Genomic DNA, 17,439 nt, shown 5'->3' with positions numbered 1-17,439 from the left:
CTGCACAGTAGCAATTTAATGTCTTGGTTTTCATATGTTAAAAATGCAATAGTACCAACATCAATGTTTTCTTGATTAATCATCACATAAAATATAGAGTAGGATAGCTTACTCCTATGGAGCATTCCTAAACACTGACTGAGTTTACAGTCAGATCATCATATTGACATTTATTTATTTGTTTGTTTGTTTGTTTGTTTGTTTGAAATATTCTATGAAATATTCATTTATATGATGGAACTTAATAAATTGCTTTGAATTAAACAAACCATTGGTCCAAGAAGCTTAATATTACATTGATTTTTCCAGGTTTTCCATAGCAGTCTTTCTTGAACTGAATTCTGGTCACTTTGCATACAAATAATATGCTTTACCAAATGAGCTGTCGCCATTCCATATAGAAAATATGTAAGAATGGCTCGAACTTTCAAATTGCTCCCAAACCTAGATAGATACATTCAAAGTGCATATACAGTACGTGCTTAGTGAAACATGTATTGTCGAAATCAGTCATTGCAGCTGGTTATCAGCTTACAACTCTTCATTTAATGATGGTTCACAATTACAACAGCCTTGGAAAAAGTGACCTATAACTTTTATTTGCACTTAGAACCATTGCACCATCTCCATGGTCACATGATTGCAATTTGGGTACTTGGCAACCAGCTCACATTTTAAGCTGACTGCAGTGTCCTATAGTCTTTTTATTATGACTATCAGCAACCTTTTTTTGCTGATTTCTGACCCCCCCCAAAAAAACCTCACCATTGGGAAAGCTGGATTTGCTTAACAGCAAATGCTATGATTTCCTTGATGAGTGCCATAAAAATGTTATAAAATCAAGTCCAACTCAATTTATGCAACAAGTGCACAGAAATTTCAGCCCAATTTTGATCATAAGGACTATCCATATCTTCATCAAATTTTCATCATGTTTTTTTCTTGTCACTAGATAGCATAAACTACTCACTAAAGCAAATTTAGACTTCATAGTTAAAACTCATTTCAGCGAAAAGATTACAGTACATATTACAGTAATTTTCAGAATTACGAACACTTCTTTTCATGGTGGTTGTCTGGAAGGATATATTGCAACCCAAACCAAATTTGTCTGGATAGTTTATTCTGCAGCACATTTCCTGATATAAGTAAGCCGCAGTATACATAATAGAAGACATCCTTAGTTTGCTGCTACTCAGTTAAATTTCTTTACTCCAGTTTTTGGGATAAAGTAGAGGGAGACAGTAAATTCCTGTTAGACCTTTGAGGCAAATCAAGAAATAGTTACCACAAGGAATCCAAGAATGCTACTTAACTGACAGAAACTGAAAACCAAATTTCCTTCTGTCCTCTATTCTACTAACAAACTCAAGGCAGGATTATTTTGGGTTTCTTTCTCATTCTTGCTTCAGCCTCTGCATTATGTAATTCTCCTCCAATCCTTTGCAATTCCTTAGGATCACGGTACTTATTTCTGGATTTTTAAAAGTAGGTCATCAAGTAGTTTACGTTTTAAATTATATTTTTATTAAGTATTTTAAGGAAAAAATAAAACACACAGACATAGAGAAAGAAAAAAGGGGGAAAGGATGAAAAAGCACAACGTAAAACAGAGGGTTTACAAACATTAAATCAGTTAACATTTTCAGTATTTTACTGATTAATTTTAAGTAACTGAATATACTATATCAGTGATGGCTAACCTTTTTGCCATGACGTGCCAAAAGTGGGGGGAGCTCAAGGGGTTTGCGTGCGTGCGTGCCCACACCCATAATTCAATGCATCCTGCCCCCCCCCACACATATGTGTGTGACGCCCCCACGCTCCCATGCTTTTGGCACAGTGGGCTTGGTAGGCCCGTTTTTCGCCCTCCCCAGGATCCAGAGGCTTTTTAGGAGCCTGGGGAGGATGAAAACTGCCTTCCCCACCCCCCCCGAAGGCTTTCAGGAGGCTGGAAACAGCCTGTTTCCTGGCTTCTGTTGGGCCAGGAAGGGCCGAAAATCAGGTGGCCGGTGCACGCATACGTGCTGGAGCTGAGCTAGGGCAACACTCACGTGCCCACAGATATGGCTCTGCGGGCCACCTGTGGCACACGTGCCATAGGTTCGCCATCACGGTACTATATCATGTTAAAAACTATAATTCATTCTTAATATCTAAATAACAGATGCATATCTCAGCAATTGAAGATTATGTTAGGATAAACCCATATTTCAGATATGATGTGATATCTGAATGTCACATCAGATATGATAAAATCCCGTATATTGAGTTTTAATCTGAAACTGGTTTCCCAGTTGAACTTAATTCTGTGTCAGAGTTACTTTTGACATATTATATTGGGTATCAAGGCATACTCCAAAAGCTTAATTAGCTATTTTTCTTTAGAATGAACTGTGAACACTTTCAAGTTGGAAGGGTAGAGTGTCCTTGCAGCAATTATCATACATAAGCTTACTCAATATATTTTGTGGGAAGGCAAGGTTTAGCAATAATATATTCAATCAAAAATAAGTTGGAAGGAAACTCAGCTTTTAAAATGGTTTCATTCAATATAAATTATTTTCCAACATTTAAAAACTTTACCATATTGCTATCAAATATGGAAAAATAACACAATCTGAGCATTACATTTCAACCATGTTTAGAGAATGAACTAATCATTTTAGCAGTCAACATACCTGCGATAAGACATCTTATACCAGTTTTCTTTATGATATTGGGTGTGAATTTCATATTTTTCTGACTAAAATTCCCATTTTTGCATATCAGTCATTGTATTTAAATTGTAAGTTCATTTAATTATACAACTTTTAACTTGTTCAGAGTCACTATCAATTTATAGATTAAGTCCCTGGATATTTCTTGGCACTGTGTTTTGGAAGCCCTCTCCTAAGGCTAAGAGAGAATGACAGTCCCAAAGTTGCTTAGCTGGTTTTGTAATCAAGGGAGGACTAAAACTTAAGGTTTCCCGTTTTCTAACCTGGTGTATCAAACTGTACCAAACTGGCTCTCCCTGTCTCTATTATTGTTTAATAGCTTGTTTTCAATTTTTGTTAAAGTAATTTGGAACTGAACATTTAGATTCAGTAGAATATTCATATCAACAGCTAAAATTCTTTCCAAAAAAGGCAATAACCTTAAAATTTGGCCTTAAAAAAATCTGCCATTATATTTTTATAGACCTGTGAATAATTACTGTATTTACCTGCAGATAATTCAAGAATTTTAGGTGCCAAAACAACAACACCCCACACACATAAATTGGGTTTGAGTTATTTTAGGATGGACTTATCCTCAGTTATAAGCCAACCCTCATTTTTTTAACCAAAATACCATGAAAATATGTTCCATCCATAGAAAAACCAATTGCAAAAATGCAAACCTACAAGCATTGATGGTCAGTTAATTTGTGTGTGTTGCATTTTGCATGGAATATTGGTTAAAAATTTGAGAGTAATCTGCAGATGGGTTTATCTACAAATATATACAGTACTTTTAAACATGCTTATATTTGTCATGTAAATTGCCATATTTTATCATGTTTTGCAGGGAAATTAAAATGGATTATGTGGTACAAATGATGCTTTTCTTCTTCAATTAAGCTATCTCAGCATTTGAATTTTATTTATCTCATATCATGAAGTCAAACCATGATGGTATATATATTCCATCATCAATTCTTTTTAAAAAAAAATAATATAGGTAAACATCATCAATTCTAAAGTGTCCTTTAGTCTAGTAAGTGTAAGTACCCCATCAACAGCATATAATTTTAGTTTATGTTACTGAGCAGCATTTAATTCCTGAAAATTCATTTCTTGGTATATCTTCTTTGCAATGCCACTATGAATAATGAACAAGGCAGGATACAGCTTTTGTTCCTTTCATTGGGGTAGTTTTTTGTGATTAAAAAATCATCAACATATTAAGACTTTCTTATTCTTTATAAATACTCTGTATTCATGTAAAAAATTATCTTCTTCAGAGATTTAAGTATGGAAGACCATTCGAAATAATCAAAAGCTTTCTCTGCATTAACAAAGGTCCATTTCTCTTGTTCTAATTCATATTATTACAACATTCACAATGTATACGATATTGTCTCTCACGTATCTCTTTGGAACAAATCAAATTGTGTCAGGATGTATTAATTCAGCTAGAAAATCACTTGTTCTCTTTGCAAGTTTGTGATAAAAAGTTTGTGATGTACATTCAATAAGAAAATAAGTTCTATCACTTTGATAAATTGGATCATTTTCTTCCTTGTAAATCATAGAAATAAAAGCTTCTTTCCATGATGTGAAGTCCCTGATTGTTGTTGAATTTCATTCATTACCAGGAGTAGCGATTTAATCAAAATTATTGAAAGAGCTTGTAATATATTGCAGAAATGCCATCAGGTCCTAACACTTTGTTCATTTTTAAATTAAAAGTAATTTACTTTTTGAAGACACACTTTCTTTATAAATAATAACAATAACAGCAATATGATATTAAAGTATTGTTTTACAGAGCTTTGGAGTCTTTTTCTCTCCGTTTTTTAAAGATGTTCATCTCATGAGTTCATTTTGTTGCTTGTTTAATTTATGTCTTCAAGATTTGGGGCGGAGTGGGCTTTTAGCATATACTTCCATTACTATTGTGAAAGTAAAACTTGCTGTAACTCCTTGTGACTTGATGATTGTGTCCATGTAGTTCCCTTGACAACAATCTGCAAATAGTTTAATGTTGTTTCATTCAGATATGTGCAGCCCTGATATCCTGTGGTAGTCTCCCAACCAAATGCTAATAAGGCCCAAGCTCACCTGGTTTCTGAGCAAAGATCAAATCAGTCAATTCCTGTCACTCTGAGAACCTATGCAACAAAATGCAGGGCATGGATATTTTCATAAGTAGTTATTAAAATCTAAAAAGAAAAGAGAAAACATGATTGTCTGCATTTCACATGCAATTTCTAAAAAAGATAAAAAGTCTTTGATACTGACCTCCATAAGGAACTGAAAGATGTTCTTTTAGTTTTCTCCTGAGACAAATTTCATTTCTGTGAAAGAATTGGAAAACTCAAGCTTTATACAGTACATGTGACTTTCACATTTCATAAAGGAAATTGCTAAAACAGAACAGCAATTGTACAGAAAACATTTAAGGTGAAAATTTGAGAAAGAAACCTAGGGAGGTGTATTATTAATTATTCTAACAAAATGTAAATATGTTTCTAAATTTGATACTTTTGAGTGGGTTGAAGCTGCTGCCAAATTCAAGATTGAATGCATCGAGTTTCTGCACTTTTAAGTCTATTGGCCAACAAGGGTAAGGTCAGCCAGCTAAGGAACCCTGTTTTTTTTTTCTTTAGTTACTTTGGCATTGGATTTTTTTTTAATTTCTATTTCATTTTACTTAATGTCTTTACATAGCATGTCTCCTAATATCAGGAGTGACATTATTTCAAATTTCTAATTCTGTGCCTCCCAATCCTATTTGTCATTTCTCTTTCCAATAGTGATTCACATTTGTCACAGACATTTAGCTATGCACTTTGGGATGAACGCCCTAGAATGGTGCGGGACTCTGAACACGTTTCTAGAAAAATGCAGATTACAGGAATCATTTGGGCTTCAGCTTGAGATGGAGACAACACAGACTCATATCCAAGAGCCTGCACCAGCTGTTCAACAATGAAGGGACACAGGGAAGCAAACATCCGTCAGAAAACACAGCTCCACAATACAGTCCTTTCAGCGGTTCCAAGAAGGCTCCACCCCCTTTGGCACTACTCAGGTGACCCTGAGCACACAGATAAGTGTGTCAGGAAGAGCCTTGGTGGCGCAGCAGACTAAAGTGCTGTTAAGTAGCACTTAGCTGCCAGCTGCCTGCAATTACTGCAAGTTCAAATCTCACCAGGCTCAAGGTTGACTCAGCCTTCCATCCTTCCAAAGTAGGTAAAATGAGGACCCGGATTGTGGGGGCAATAAGCTGACTTTGTATAAAATGAACACCGCTTGGGGGGCCAAAAGCCCTACTCAGCAGGTATATACAGAAGTAGGAAGGCTATTGCTTAACGCATTGTAAACCGCCCTGAGTCTCCAGAGAAGGGCGGCATATAAATCGAACCAATAAATAAACCTCCAAGTAGTCTCAACATCTCTCTAAAAGAATGCAAATGACCAGCTGTCTGCAAGGAATATATCCTTCCATCCCCCACCATCCAGTCAGAGCTAAAGAAGCTTCTTGGATGAGAAGTGAAACATCTTCAAAGAAAAACAAGAAAGTCCAGTTGCCTCTTGAAAAAGTACTTTTGGGTTATTCTCACTGTGTTCCTTTGTCCTCATTTATTTTGTTGTTTTATTATTTTACTTCTATTCTGTTTGCATTCCTTTTATTTTTCTTCCTTTTTATTATTGTAAGCTGCTTAGAGTAACCCCACGGTGAGATATGTGGCAAATAAATTTAACAAACAAACAAATAAATACAAATGATGGATCTTCCTGAATTTAAGTATAAATTGTTAAATTGTTTTTTAAAAAACCAAAGAAAAAACAATACGCTAATCAAAGTGCCATCAAAGAAGAAAGCATACACCAACTAAGTTTATGGAGCTTATTTCTTCATTGGTAACACCCTTCAAACAAACAAACAAACAAAATGATGCCTATGTACTAAGGCATTATCAGGTGGAGTACACAGAAATAAAATTGAGTAAATTATTAGGACAAAGAGGTGGCAGAGCTCGGATACAGAAGGAAAGATATAACTGGAGATTGTCTGTGGAACAGATAAAAAATTGCTTATATGCAATCAAGTTAAAACAGAAGAACAAAACCAGTCAGCTTCTTTTTTAAGTAATACTTTTATTAAACATTTTAATTACAATAATAAAAGATAACACAAACGGAAAAGAAAGAGAATAAAAATACAAGAAAGCAAAAAAGCAAGAAAATATAGAAAGAGAAAAGAAAAAAAAGTAGAAACCATCTTCCCATCCTCATCACAAGTATAAACAGTTTCACTCTTAACTGTAAGCAAATCCATATTTAGGAGGCATCAAGTGCTCCTGGTATTCCAGTATAAACAAAAAGCTGAAATTTAATGACAAAGGGCAATATCTCCTTTAAAGAAAACAAGCTCACAAAGATTGCTTACTTTAGATGCAAAGGCAGTTAGATACTAAGCCAATTTAGATGCTATCAGTTTATGATAGATAAAATGACTGTAGGGGAAAAAAAGCTGTAAACACCATGTTAACTGCAAGTAAATCCAATAACAATATTTTTCCAATAATAATATTGCTCTAGCAAGTCTAAAAAAAAATCCCCCTAAAATAACAACATATTCCACTTTGATCCTCAGCAAATGAGCCAATTTTATGTTCCTTCCTTTTACATAAAAGTGAACTGAAGTTATTATTTTCATCTTACTCATTATAGCCTCATCAGTTATTTTTTGGTACATCAGTGAAAAATTCCTGTTCGCATTTTTTTCCCATGTCGGAACATTTTCTATAACAGCATCTTCTGGTGTAGCAGCTCTTCTGGAAATAGACTCTTCATAAAAATGCATAACCTGAAATTGTTGATTTAAAATCTCACTGTAATTCCTCAACTATCTCTGAATGTCATTGTTATGTCTCTAATATCAAAATATTTTTTCTTTACCATAAAAATGTACTTATTCTTAAATAAGGAGCCCTGGTAGCGCAGCAGACTAAAGCACTGTTATTAACATCAGCTGCCTGCAATTAGTGCAAGTTCAAATCTCACCAGGCTCAAGATTGACTCAGCCTTCCATCCTTTCTAAGGTAGGTAAAATGAGGACCCAGATTGTGGGGGCAATAAGCTGACTTTGTATAAAATATACAAAAGTATGAAGGCTATTGCTTAACATATTGTAAGCCGCCCTGAGTCTCTGGAGAAGGGCGGCATATAAATCAAATAAAAAAAAAAATCATTTCAAAGTTTCAATATTCAAAATTAAATCTCCCAACATTTCTGAGCCCCTAACTAATTTTCTGTAGTTAAAACCTTTTCTTGCTTTTTACTTTGAATTCTTAAAGTTTATAAAGATTTAGTTTCATTTTCTTATACTAAGGATTGAAGACAGTGATCTGGTGTTTCCAGTCTTGTCACTTTAACTTCCTTAAAACAGTGTCCTCTGAAGATTCTGTCTGCAGCTGGATTAAGAACAGCAAATTCCCTCAGCTCAGTTCTCCCACACTCTTGTGACCACTGCTTGGCAATTTCCTTGGGGAGCAGCAAATGTATGGAATGCAATGTGGATAATCTCACATCCTCACTTCCTCCAGAGAAGGTTGAAAGAGTCCACCATTTCTTCCCAAGAAATCCTTGCCAGTCAGTTTCCACAATATCATTTTGAACAAATATTCACAATTTTCAAGGACAACATCAGGAATTGCTTTTATAGTCCTATAATTCACTGATTTGGAAGCAGAAGAACTCTGGCATGAAAATCAAAGGAACTGTTAAGATTGAATCTGAAACAAAAAACAAGAAAGAAAACCAGAGGACAAAACATGGTGGAAATTGCCAAGAACAAAAAAGAACTCAAAGAGCTTGGGAAGGAACTTAACAAAGAATTTCAGAAAGCTATTCAAAAAGAAAAGAAACAGTGATATATGTAGACATAAAAGGTAGAAACAGAAATAGAAAAACAAGGAAAGTCTACCAAAAGAATTCTGAACTCAGAGGGAGATTCTGACCTTGAATTGATATGTTGAAGGATGCCAATAGACAAATAGTAACTGATTAAAAGAAAATCAAACGGACTGAAGGAAAAAGTCTATTAACACTTTTGAACTTTGTTCTTGGAAAAGAATCCCAAGATTATGATGGCTACCCAGTAAAACTAACAAATGGATCACAATAAATCAAGCCAAAGTTCTCACATGAGATACAAGTCACTTGGCTTAAATTACTATGTCTTCAGCACATTATAAGAAGATCCTACTCTCTCTAAAAGTGTATAATGCTGGAAAAGAAAAGAGAAGATAAACAAGGGGGATGGATTCAATTCCAGTGATTATGGAGCCATCATTAGAAATCTGAAAGGCCAGATTGAGGATATATTATCGTATCTGTGTGATAGGTGCTAACAGTTGACATCAATTTGATGGCCCATAATCAAAATTACATTTTCAGCACTGTTTAAATCTTCTAAGTTGCAAAATTAAAAAAGTTTTTCAGATTCTCATGACCTTTGAAACTCATTCCCTTTGTTACCCTGAAAGTGTATGAAACCACGTTTGCTGGGAACACAACCACCACATTTAAAGCCCCCAAATTGAGGGAAACTATAATAAAGTATCCTGTATTCCAACTATGTACTTGAAAATATCTTATTTTCAGAACCATCACTCACTTCTGATAGGTAAGATCACAAAAAATGTCTTTCATAACAGAAAATAGACTACCTTTCAGCTTGTTTCAATGTCTTTTTTTTCCTTTCCTTTCCTTTCCTTTTTTCTTTTTTTTTGCAGCTGACACAATGTTGTTTTATTAACTAACTGGCTATTTCCCTTCCTTGTTGCGGAAAAGAAATTGAAAAAACAAAATTATGCCCAAGACAAGAGTTTCCAAAAAAAGTCACTTTATTAGACTGATGCTCCTGTAGCATGTGGCACGTACAGAGGAAATTAAGACACAAGGTGTGGTGAGGAGCTAGAACAAATTGGTCTTTAGCGGAACAAAATTTCCCTACAAAGTTATTTACAGAAGTCTGGAAAGTATTCAGATCAGTGAGTCAGAACATTAATGCAGAGATAAGGATTATGATTAAATTTTAAAAGTGTTTGTTAAAAAATTGGGCTCAGTACTGAACGTATCTGGGTGGAACGTTAATGTACAGTGATTTGAGAACATTTCTGTCATTAAGGTAAAAAAAAAATAAAAAATATTGCAAGTCTAAAAGCAAAATATTTCAAATATCACTTCAAAGACACAATAATATCCCTGTCAAGTAGATAAAAAGCCTAACAAAACCAAAGGGAAGAAACTTAGCAGAGGTATTTTTGTAAATTAAGTCATTCTTAAGACTCTCATGAAAACTCATTATGGGTAACCATTAATATATTATAATCTATTTCTCTGATCCAGAAACTTGTAAACTGATGGCCTCTGGATATTAGCTTTGCCTAATGAAGAGGTGGCCAGTGTTTTTAAGTCTGTAAGCTTTATTAATTTGTTTTTCAGTGCACAGTACAGAAGAGGTATTATGTATGTGCCACAAGATGTATATACCCTCATCCTAGCAGCAACATGTGACCTTTAGAGAATCAGATTCAGAATGATAATCCTTATTTAGACTTTTGCTTCCAGGCATGAATCATATGTGCAGGATGGAGAAACATTTAGAGAAAGCTGGAGACATCTCAGTTTCCATTGAAATTAATAGGATGGGAAAAGGGTAACAGTACAATATAGTTTCGTTTAGTTCAGTGAAACCAGATGTATTCACATTTTGTGCTTAAATATTAATCCCCAAAAGACAAGTAAATTGATTTCATGCAATGAAAGCTTTGGAAAGTTAATGCTCTAAGATGAGATCATCAATATTTGTATATTATGTTTCTTTTAAAAGTATTGGTTCCATAGGTGTATTAGCAGAGCTCGATTCATGCCAAAACTTTCAAGCTTCATCATTCAGCAGTGCCAACATTAAGTCTTCATCACTGAGCAATGTTACATCCAGTTATTGATAATGCTGGTATTGTAGTAACCACATATCAGCAACCTGGTCACTATGATTGTCACCTTTCAGTTGTTCGGCAACAGCATAGAAGCAGGTACATAAGACATAGCAGGTACCAGGATGTTGAAGATAATGAATATACAAGGCTTGAACTGAAGTAGATTTAATATCAACTGACGTTCGGTATTTGCATTGGGGGTGGGGGGGGGAGATACTTGCCAAAATTTGCAGCAAAAGTTTACTAGGAGCATGCTGTTTGGCTATGAAGGGACCAAGGGTTTTTGCATGTCCCTGGAGAAATTAAAAAGAATGTTTAAAAATGATTCTAGGAGTAGGAGAGAAAAGATAATGATAAATTCCCAGAAAGTCCCATGGTAATCTAGTGTAGCTCACTTGATTGCTGCATTTAAATATTACAAACTGCTTATAAGCACAGGCAAGAGAGGCAGAAACGGAAAAATATTTTGAGCAATGGTGGGCAAATGAGAGTAAGATTACATACAGCGCCAGCATGCCATTATTAGCACCCTCAAAATCAGATGAAGATAAATGCCATGTGACAACCTTGTGATTTAACACAGAAAAGGAAACAAAACTGTATTAGAAATAATTATTGTGAAAACATTGGCATAAAATGTGTAACCTTTCATTTTTGCAGGGCAGAGGAGTGTAAAAGAGGTTTTGCCCTGTTTGAGCTTCCAAATTTAAAGAAGTTAATTTTGAAAATAACTGTGGCAAACTAATTTAATTCAGTGTATTTGCTTCTTGGCGAAACCTGAACTAAATCACAATGAAAAAATACCTATTTAAATAATATAACAATTTTTAGAGGAGGGTGGAAGGGAGAGGAGAAATGGCAACTCAATATATATAAAAGAGAAATAGTTAAAAAAAAAGTTCACAAACCTGTAATCAGTGCAGAACTGCCACAGGAGTTCACAGGACCTTAAGCAGCTGAATTCATGCAAAAGGCTCTTTCAAGAACACAACTACAAAAAATGGATCATTTCTCCCTGAGGAATTAGCAATTCTTTAAAATATACAGAAGGATAGGCTGGGCTGTATTTCACAGATTCCATGAACATCACAGCATGAATAAGAAAAGCTGTAATATCTCAACTGATCACAATAACAAAAGGGTGTTCACATGTCACAAGGAGCCTAATCAAGGCCTTCTCATTTTCATTCTGCTGTCTCTCTTAAATCTGCATGCTGATGTGCAGAAGTACAACAGTTCTCTATTATTTGTTCCTTTACATACACACAAATAACTATTTTACATATTATTTTATAGGCCAGAGTTCCAGCCTATGCCTTTTCTTTTCTTTTCTCTTCTTTTTTTCTTTTCTTTTCTTCTTTTTAGCAGCCATATCCAAAAAGTGAAAAAACACAAAGTACACGGCCTTGATAGATAGAAATAACTAAGACAAACACCACTGTAAAAGGCCTTGGTGCCTTTTTTCATGGTGGAAACAAGGAATGTCTGATCCTCATTCTTCTGTTACTCAGCAATAGGTTGAATTAGAATTCAAGACCCATGGAGAAAATATCAGAGCAAAACAAAAAGAATTTGGTTGAGGCCCAATATTCACCACTTGATGGATCATGGTGTTGAAGGTGGTTTGGGAGAGGGGCAGGAACCTTGACTATCAAAGCTGGCTGCACGGCCATGCCACTGTGGAAAGAAAAAAGGCAGCTGATTTTTTAAACATTTTTTTTAAGCAGTTCACAAACTAATTTAGTTTTTCTATCTGTGCTTAGACACCAATTAAACCCCTGCATAAGTGGGTAGTCTCATTAGTTTAAATTTAAGAGAGGACCCAATTACTTTCATGCATTTCTTTCCATGGACCTAGTGGCAATCTTCATTAATATGCCTGCAGGAGTGTACACACTGGAAAGTAAGTTTGGATTGGATTCAGGCTTAATCATGCTTACAGTGAAACCAATAAATAAGTGGAGAAAAATAAAAAAAGAACTACTGGTTTAAATGTTCTACACTAAGGATGATTAAGTCTGGATTTAAAATATATTGCTTTCCTAAATGGAGATTAGCATTTCTGGGAATTTTTTTTTTTTTTTGCACTATGAGAATAAAACAGTAATGTCTACATTTTGCTGAATTTAAAAATTACAATGTAAAATGGGGAAAAGATATGATGTAGGCCAAGAGGGATTATGTTTCTTGCCCAGCTCCTCATTATTAAAAAATACAGCTTCTGAAAGCTATAGATGGAATTAAGAAGATGATGTCTCTGGAGGATAGTAAAGATTCACAGATGTCCACATTGAATCATAGGATGGAGATTATTGATACAGGCTCTGAGAAAGATAAGGTTTATACTGGATAACAAACTGAATTTAAGCAATCAAGGAAAAATTTCAATATGCTAGTGAGCATGCCTAACACAATTTACAAAATCATAATTACTGTTATATATCATTTCCCACAAATTTAATGTTTATAATTGAAAAAAAACCGTAGAAATTCTAATCCACAGGTTTTCTGTTATCAAGACAAAGGTGTAGAGAGAGAAGATGTAATAAGATGGCCTCTGTAAATGCAAAAAGGGATATATTAAAATATTCTTTATATTCTTCTATAGTCTTCTGCTTGTATTTATGTACTAAGTGTTGGTGTCATTTTATATAACTTGGCAATTTTAGATGCTTCTGTTATTATTATTATTATCCTTGGGATGGTGACAGTGTTTGGTGTGTGGTGTTTTTTCTTTTGAGAGCAGTATCGGAATTTCATTTTAATGTGTACCATTGTGTATACAGAAAAAAATGACAATAAATGTTATCTCTCCTCCTCTCCTCTTCTCTCCTCCCCTCCCCTTCTCTTCCCTCCCCTCAGCTCATCCCATCTCGCCTTGCCTTGCCTTATCTAGTATCATCTTATCTTGTATTGTCTTTTTGTCCTGTCCTGTCCTGTCCTGTCCTGTCCTGTCCTATCCTATCCTATCCTATCCTATCCTATCCTATCCTATGTTATATTATCCTTATTCTTTCCCAATTTCGTGCTCTTTTATGATTGATGTCATTACTCATAATCCCCAGCTAACAGTCAAATGGTTGAAACAATATATATATATATATATATATATATATATATATATATATATATATATATATATATATATATATATATATAAAAGCTTCAAATTACAGAAAGCTTTCCTATAACAGAAGGTCCTCATACTGAAAAAACAAGAAAACCAAAGATTTTAAAAGTCTTCTAAACAAAGTGGAAGAAAAGAGGACGAACTGAGGGAGCGAGCAATGATACAGCAGCACAGAAAGGACATAAGCAGAGAAAGGGGGGACTTTAATGATAAGAGAACATTAGAAGAAAGGGCAAAACAAAGCCAATGTAGAGAAATCAATGCATATTAATAAGGCAGAACAAGGTCCCACAGAGACCTTATCAACAAAATACTTTGCAAATATATTAGTAAAAAGTTATTAGAAAGGAGGGGGGAGAAGAGAAGATGGAGAACTGAATTCTATGCAAGGATAAGCAAAATGATGGATGAATGATCAGCAAATTAAGATTACTTAGCAGAAAAGTGTGCAGTTGGATGAGAGGAATGTAGCATGAGTAAAGATAAGATTTGTGCTAAAAACAGTTGACAAATTGGTAAGGACTTAGAAAAGAATTAAAATGAATCAGGGAAGGCCTCATTTTGTCTACAATATTATTAAAAAACAAACAACCCTTCCCCAAGCAATATGAATCGGAAAACAATACAATATGATGACCATAGGGGTTTTTAAAGTTCTAACCCCATAGGCCTGGTTACCTAAAAAAGCCTGAAGTATCCATAATCTATCCATAATACTGTAGATTAGACATTCCTACGATACCATAATTCAGAAATTACATTCCCAATGATGGCTAATATTATTCATAAGTGCTGCTACCTTTGTTTCATATTTTAGCTTAACCTGGAATGATAAAACTTAGTCTCTGAGCCTCAATCCATTCCTTCTCAATCCATAATATATGAATAATAAGTAAATCTACTCCTGCATTATAATGTAATTGAAATATCTGTGGAAACATTGGCAACAATTGCTATATTAGCGGTAAAACTAATTTTATTTAATTTTTTACAGTGTAATACAATAGGAGATAATATAATTACAAAAGATTAAAAGGCCTGACTTAATTTTAAAAAATTAAATCACACACACATACCTACACAGTTTCTGTCACTTCACAATTCTCTAAACTGGCATGTCTGCATGTATTGGGATCATACTTCCAGAATCCCTTTATTCATATGGCTTGAAATACAAGATATATGCATAGCAAGTGCTTCTTCTAAAGTTTTTAGCATTGCCTGGAGAAATGCCTGCTCAACCTTTGCCCCTCCTGGCTAATTAAATCAGTCAGAAATCAGTCAGCCCCATGATTAAGGGAAATAATTGCTTGATTGATGGCAAAATGTTTATCCATTTTTAAAGAACACTATTAAAGAAACCTTCAGTTGACCTGAAAGTAACAAATACACCTTTTCTGATTAAGCCATCATGGTCTTCATGCTGGGCAACATCTATATGAAACCACTAGGGGAAGCCATCTGAGTCTTTGAGTAGAACTTCTGGAAATATAGTGGTAGCAACTATCTTTACCGATTCTTACCATTTAACTTCAAGTAAGTAAATATTTCAAAGATTATCTAAGTTTGATTTCAGGCTAAAAGTAGACAAGATGAAAGTATAACTAGACAAGATGGAGATGCTCTTCATAAATAGGGACCCAAACATTTATGTTGATATTCCATGTCTTTTCAATGGAATTATGCTTTCCCTGACAGACCAGAACCAGAATAATGGTGTACTTCCTGACCTTCACCTGACTTTAGATTCTCAAATAGTGGCAATAATCAAGATATGTTTGTACAAATATATCTGCTACATCAGATGTGATTATTCCTGAATTGATTTGATCTGGCAATTGTTACCCATGGCTTGATTAAAACTTAATTCTGGAACTACTCTGGAATAGTATAGCTGATACAGAGTGCTAAGAGTGGTACAAATTGGTACAGATTATAAAAGGGACAGATTACGAACATAACTGTACTTTTTTTAAAGCAAACTGTGATCATTAGATACATCATGAAATTTCAGTGCCCTTCAACAAGTTTCCTTATCTTGCTCAGAAGATGTTTGTCCTTAGTTTGCCCTTGAGTTATTTTTTATTTTACTATACTGAAATACAATACAATATTGTAAAGTATACAATATTGTATACTTTACTATACAATTTTTTTTAAAAAAATATTGACCTATATCAAATCTAAATTTGATTTTAAATTAACTAATTTGTAGATAATACAATTTAGTAGGCTCCATTTCCTAGACATAAAGTCATTGCTGAAACTGAAAATCAGATCAGATGTGGAAGTAAATAGCATTGTGTGGCATATGGCTTAAGCATACTTACAGGCACATTCAGTTATACATTACTGGCAATCTGTTTTACAGTTATATAAAGCAGTTTCAAGTAAATGTTATGCAAGTTTCTCAACAGAATTACTTTTCAATCATGGCACTTGGAAGGCCTTCCCTCTAGACCAGGGGTGTCAAACTCGCAGCCCACAGGCCAGATGTGTCACGCGCTGCCTACACCCATGCCTGGTTTAGTGAAGGGGGGAAAGTGAAACCATGACGATGCGAGTTTGATACTCCTGCTCTAGACTGTCCTCATCACTGACAGCCTTCTAAAAAGGCAAACTTTTATGGAGAGATTTTGGGATATGATTTTTTTTCCTTTGGTGTTTTACACTTGTTATTCTGTGTTAATTATTTCTATACTATTATTATAATACTTATTTATATTTTGTTTAATGTTATTTGTGTTTTGCTTTTACTATATTTATGTTTTTAAATGTTAACTATTCCACTCTAGATATTTATTGTAAACTATAAGTTGTACAATCTTCTGAATCTGAAGCAGCAAATAAATATAATAATAACTGACTAATTATGACCCATTGAGGTCATAATTGCAACTTTCCCATTGACTTTGCATGTGGGAAGCTAGGTAGGAGCATCTGAAATCAGGATCACATGGCATACAGCTTTACAAATAAAGCTGGATTGAAGGTTGTGGTAATTTTAATTCCACAGGAGTAATGGGTCCCAGATTTTTACACATCCTTTATCTTAGCAGATTTTAGGGACTTTGATTAAAAAGTTGTTGTGGTATAATGTATTGTTTGGGCTAACCAAGTTTCAGTAGTACTGTATATAACAATGATAATAATTATAATAATAGCAATTTATTGCTGGCATTATTAACTAGACACAAGCTGAATTGGACAGTTTGGATTGAAAAACAAGAAAGCTAATGACTATTTACTATGTGTTACATTGAGATAGTTTTATTTACAGATCTGTGGGGAGACAGTGTACAGGGCATCAGCAGGAGGCAAGGATGACAAGTGACATGTCATTGCATCATCACACAAATTATATAAAGGACTATTAAGACAGCGTTCCCTAACCTTTGCAGATTGCCAACCTGGCTGGAGGAGGAAAAGGGGAACCTGGCAGTGTGAATGTTGGGCCAGCTTGCAGCTTGAGTCATGCGCGTGCACGTGCAGCTCAACTTTCAAAGTTTAGCTGCGTGCACCCATGTGTATGTGTGATCAGCCCACCGCTTGCAAGAGTCAAGTTGCGTGTGGCTCACGTGGCTCAGTTGCGAATAGGCCATGGTCC

At 34.7% G+C, this 17,439-nt stretch overlaps 1 protein-coding gene across 3 annotated transcripts in view; it reads right to left on the bottom strand.

Moving 5' to 3' along the window:
- Positions 1-9,586: 9,586 nt before the first annotated feature.
- SYT6 (synaptotagmin 6) overlaps positions 9,587-17,439 on the bottom strand; it is a 147,175-nt gene continuing 139,322 nt past the window's right edge. For all 3 annotated transcript variants that reach the window (XM_034414265.2, XM_087889353.1, XM_087889354.1), the window contains one exon: positions 9,587-12,379. In XM_034414265.2, the coding sequence (XP_034270156.1) occupies positions 12,308-12,379 (72 nt within the window). In that variant the 3' untranslated portion in view covers positions 9,587-12,307. The remainder of the gene's footprint in view (positions 12,380-17,439) is intronic.

Source organism: Pantherophis guttatus, chromosome 3, assembly GCF_059756535.1.
Source record: "Pantherophis guttatus breed Tessera chromosome 3, ASM5975653v1, whole genome shotgun sequence".
Taxonomy (NCBI): domain Eukaryota; kingdom Metazoa; phylum Chordata; class Lepidosauria; order Squamata; family Colubridae; genus Pantherophis; species Pantherophis guttatus.
This window is presented reverse-complemented; position numbering and strand designations above follow the sequence as displayed.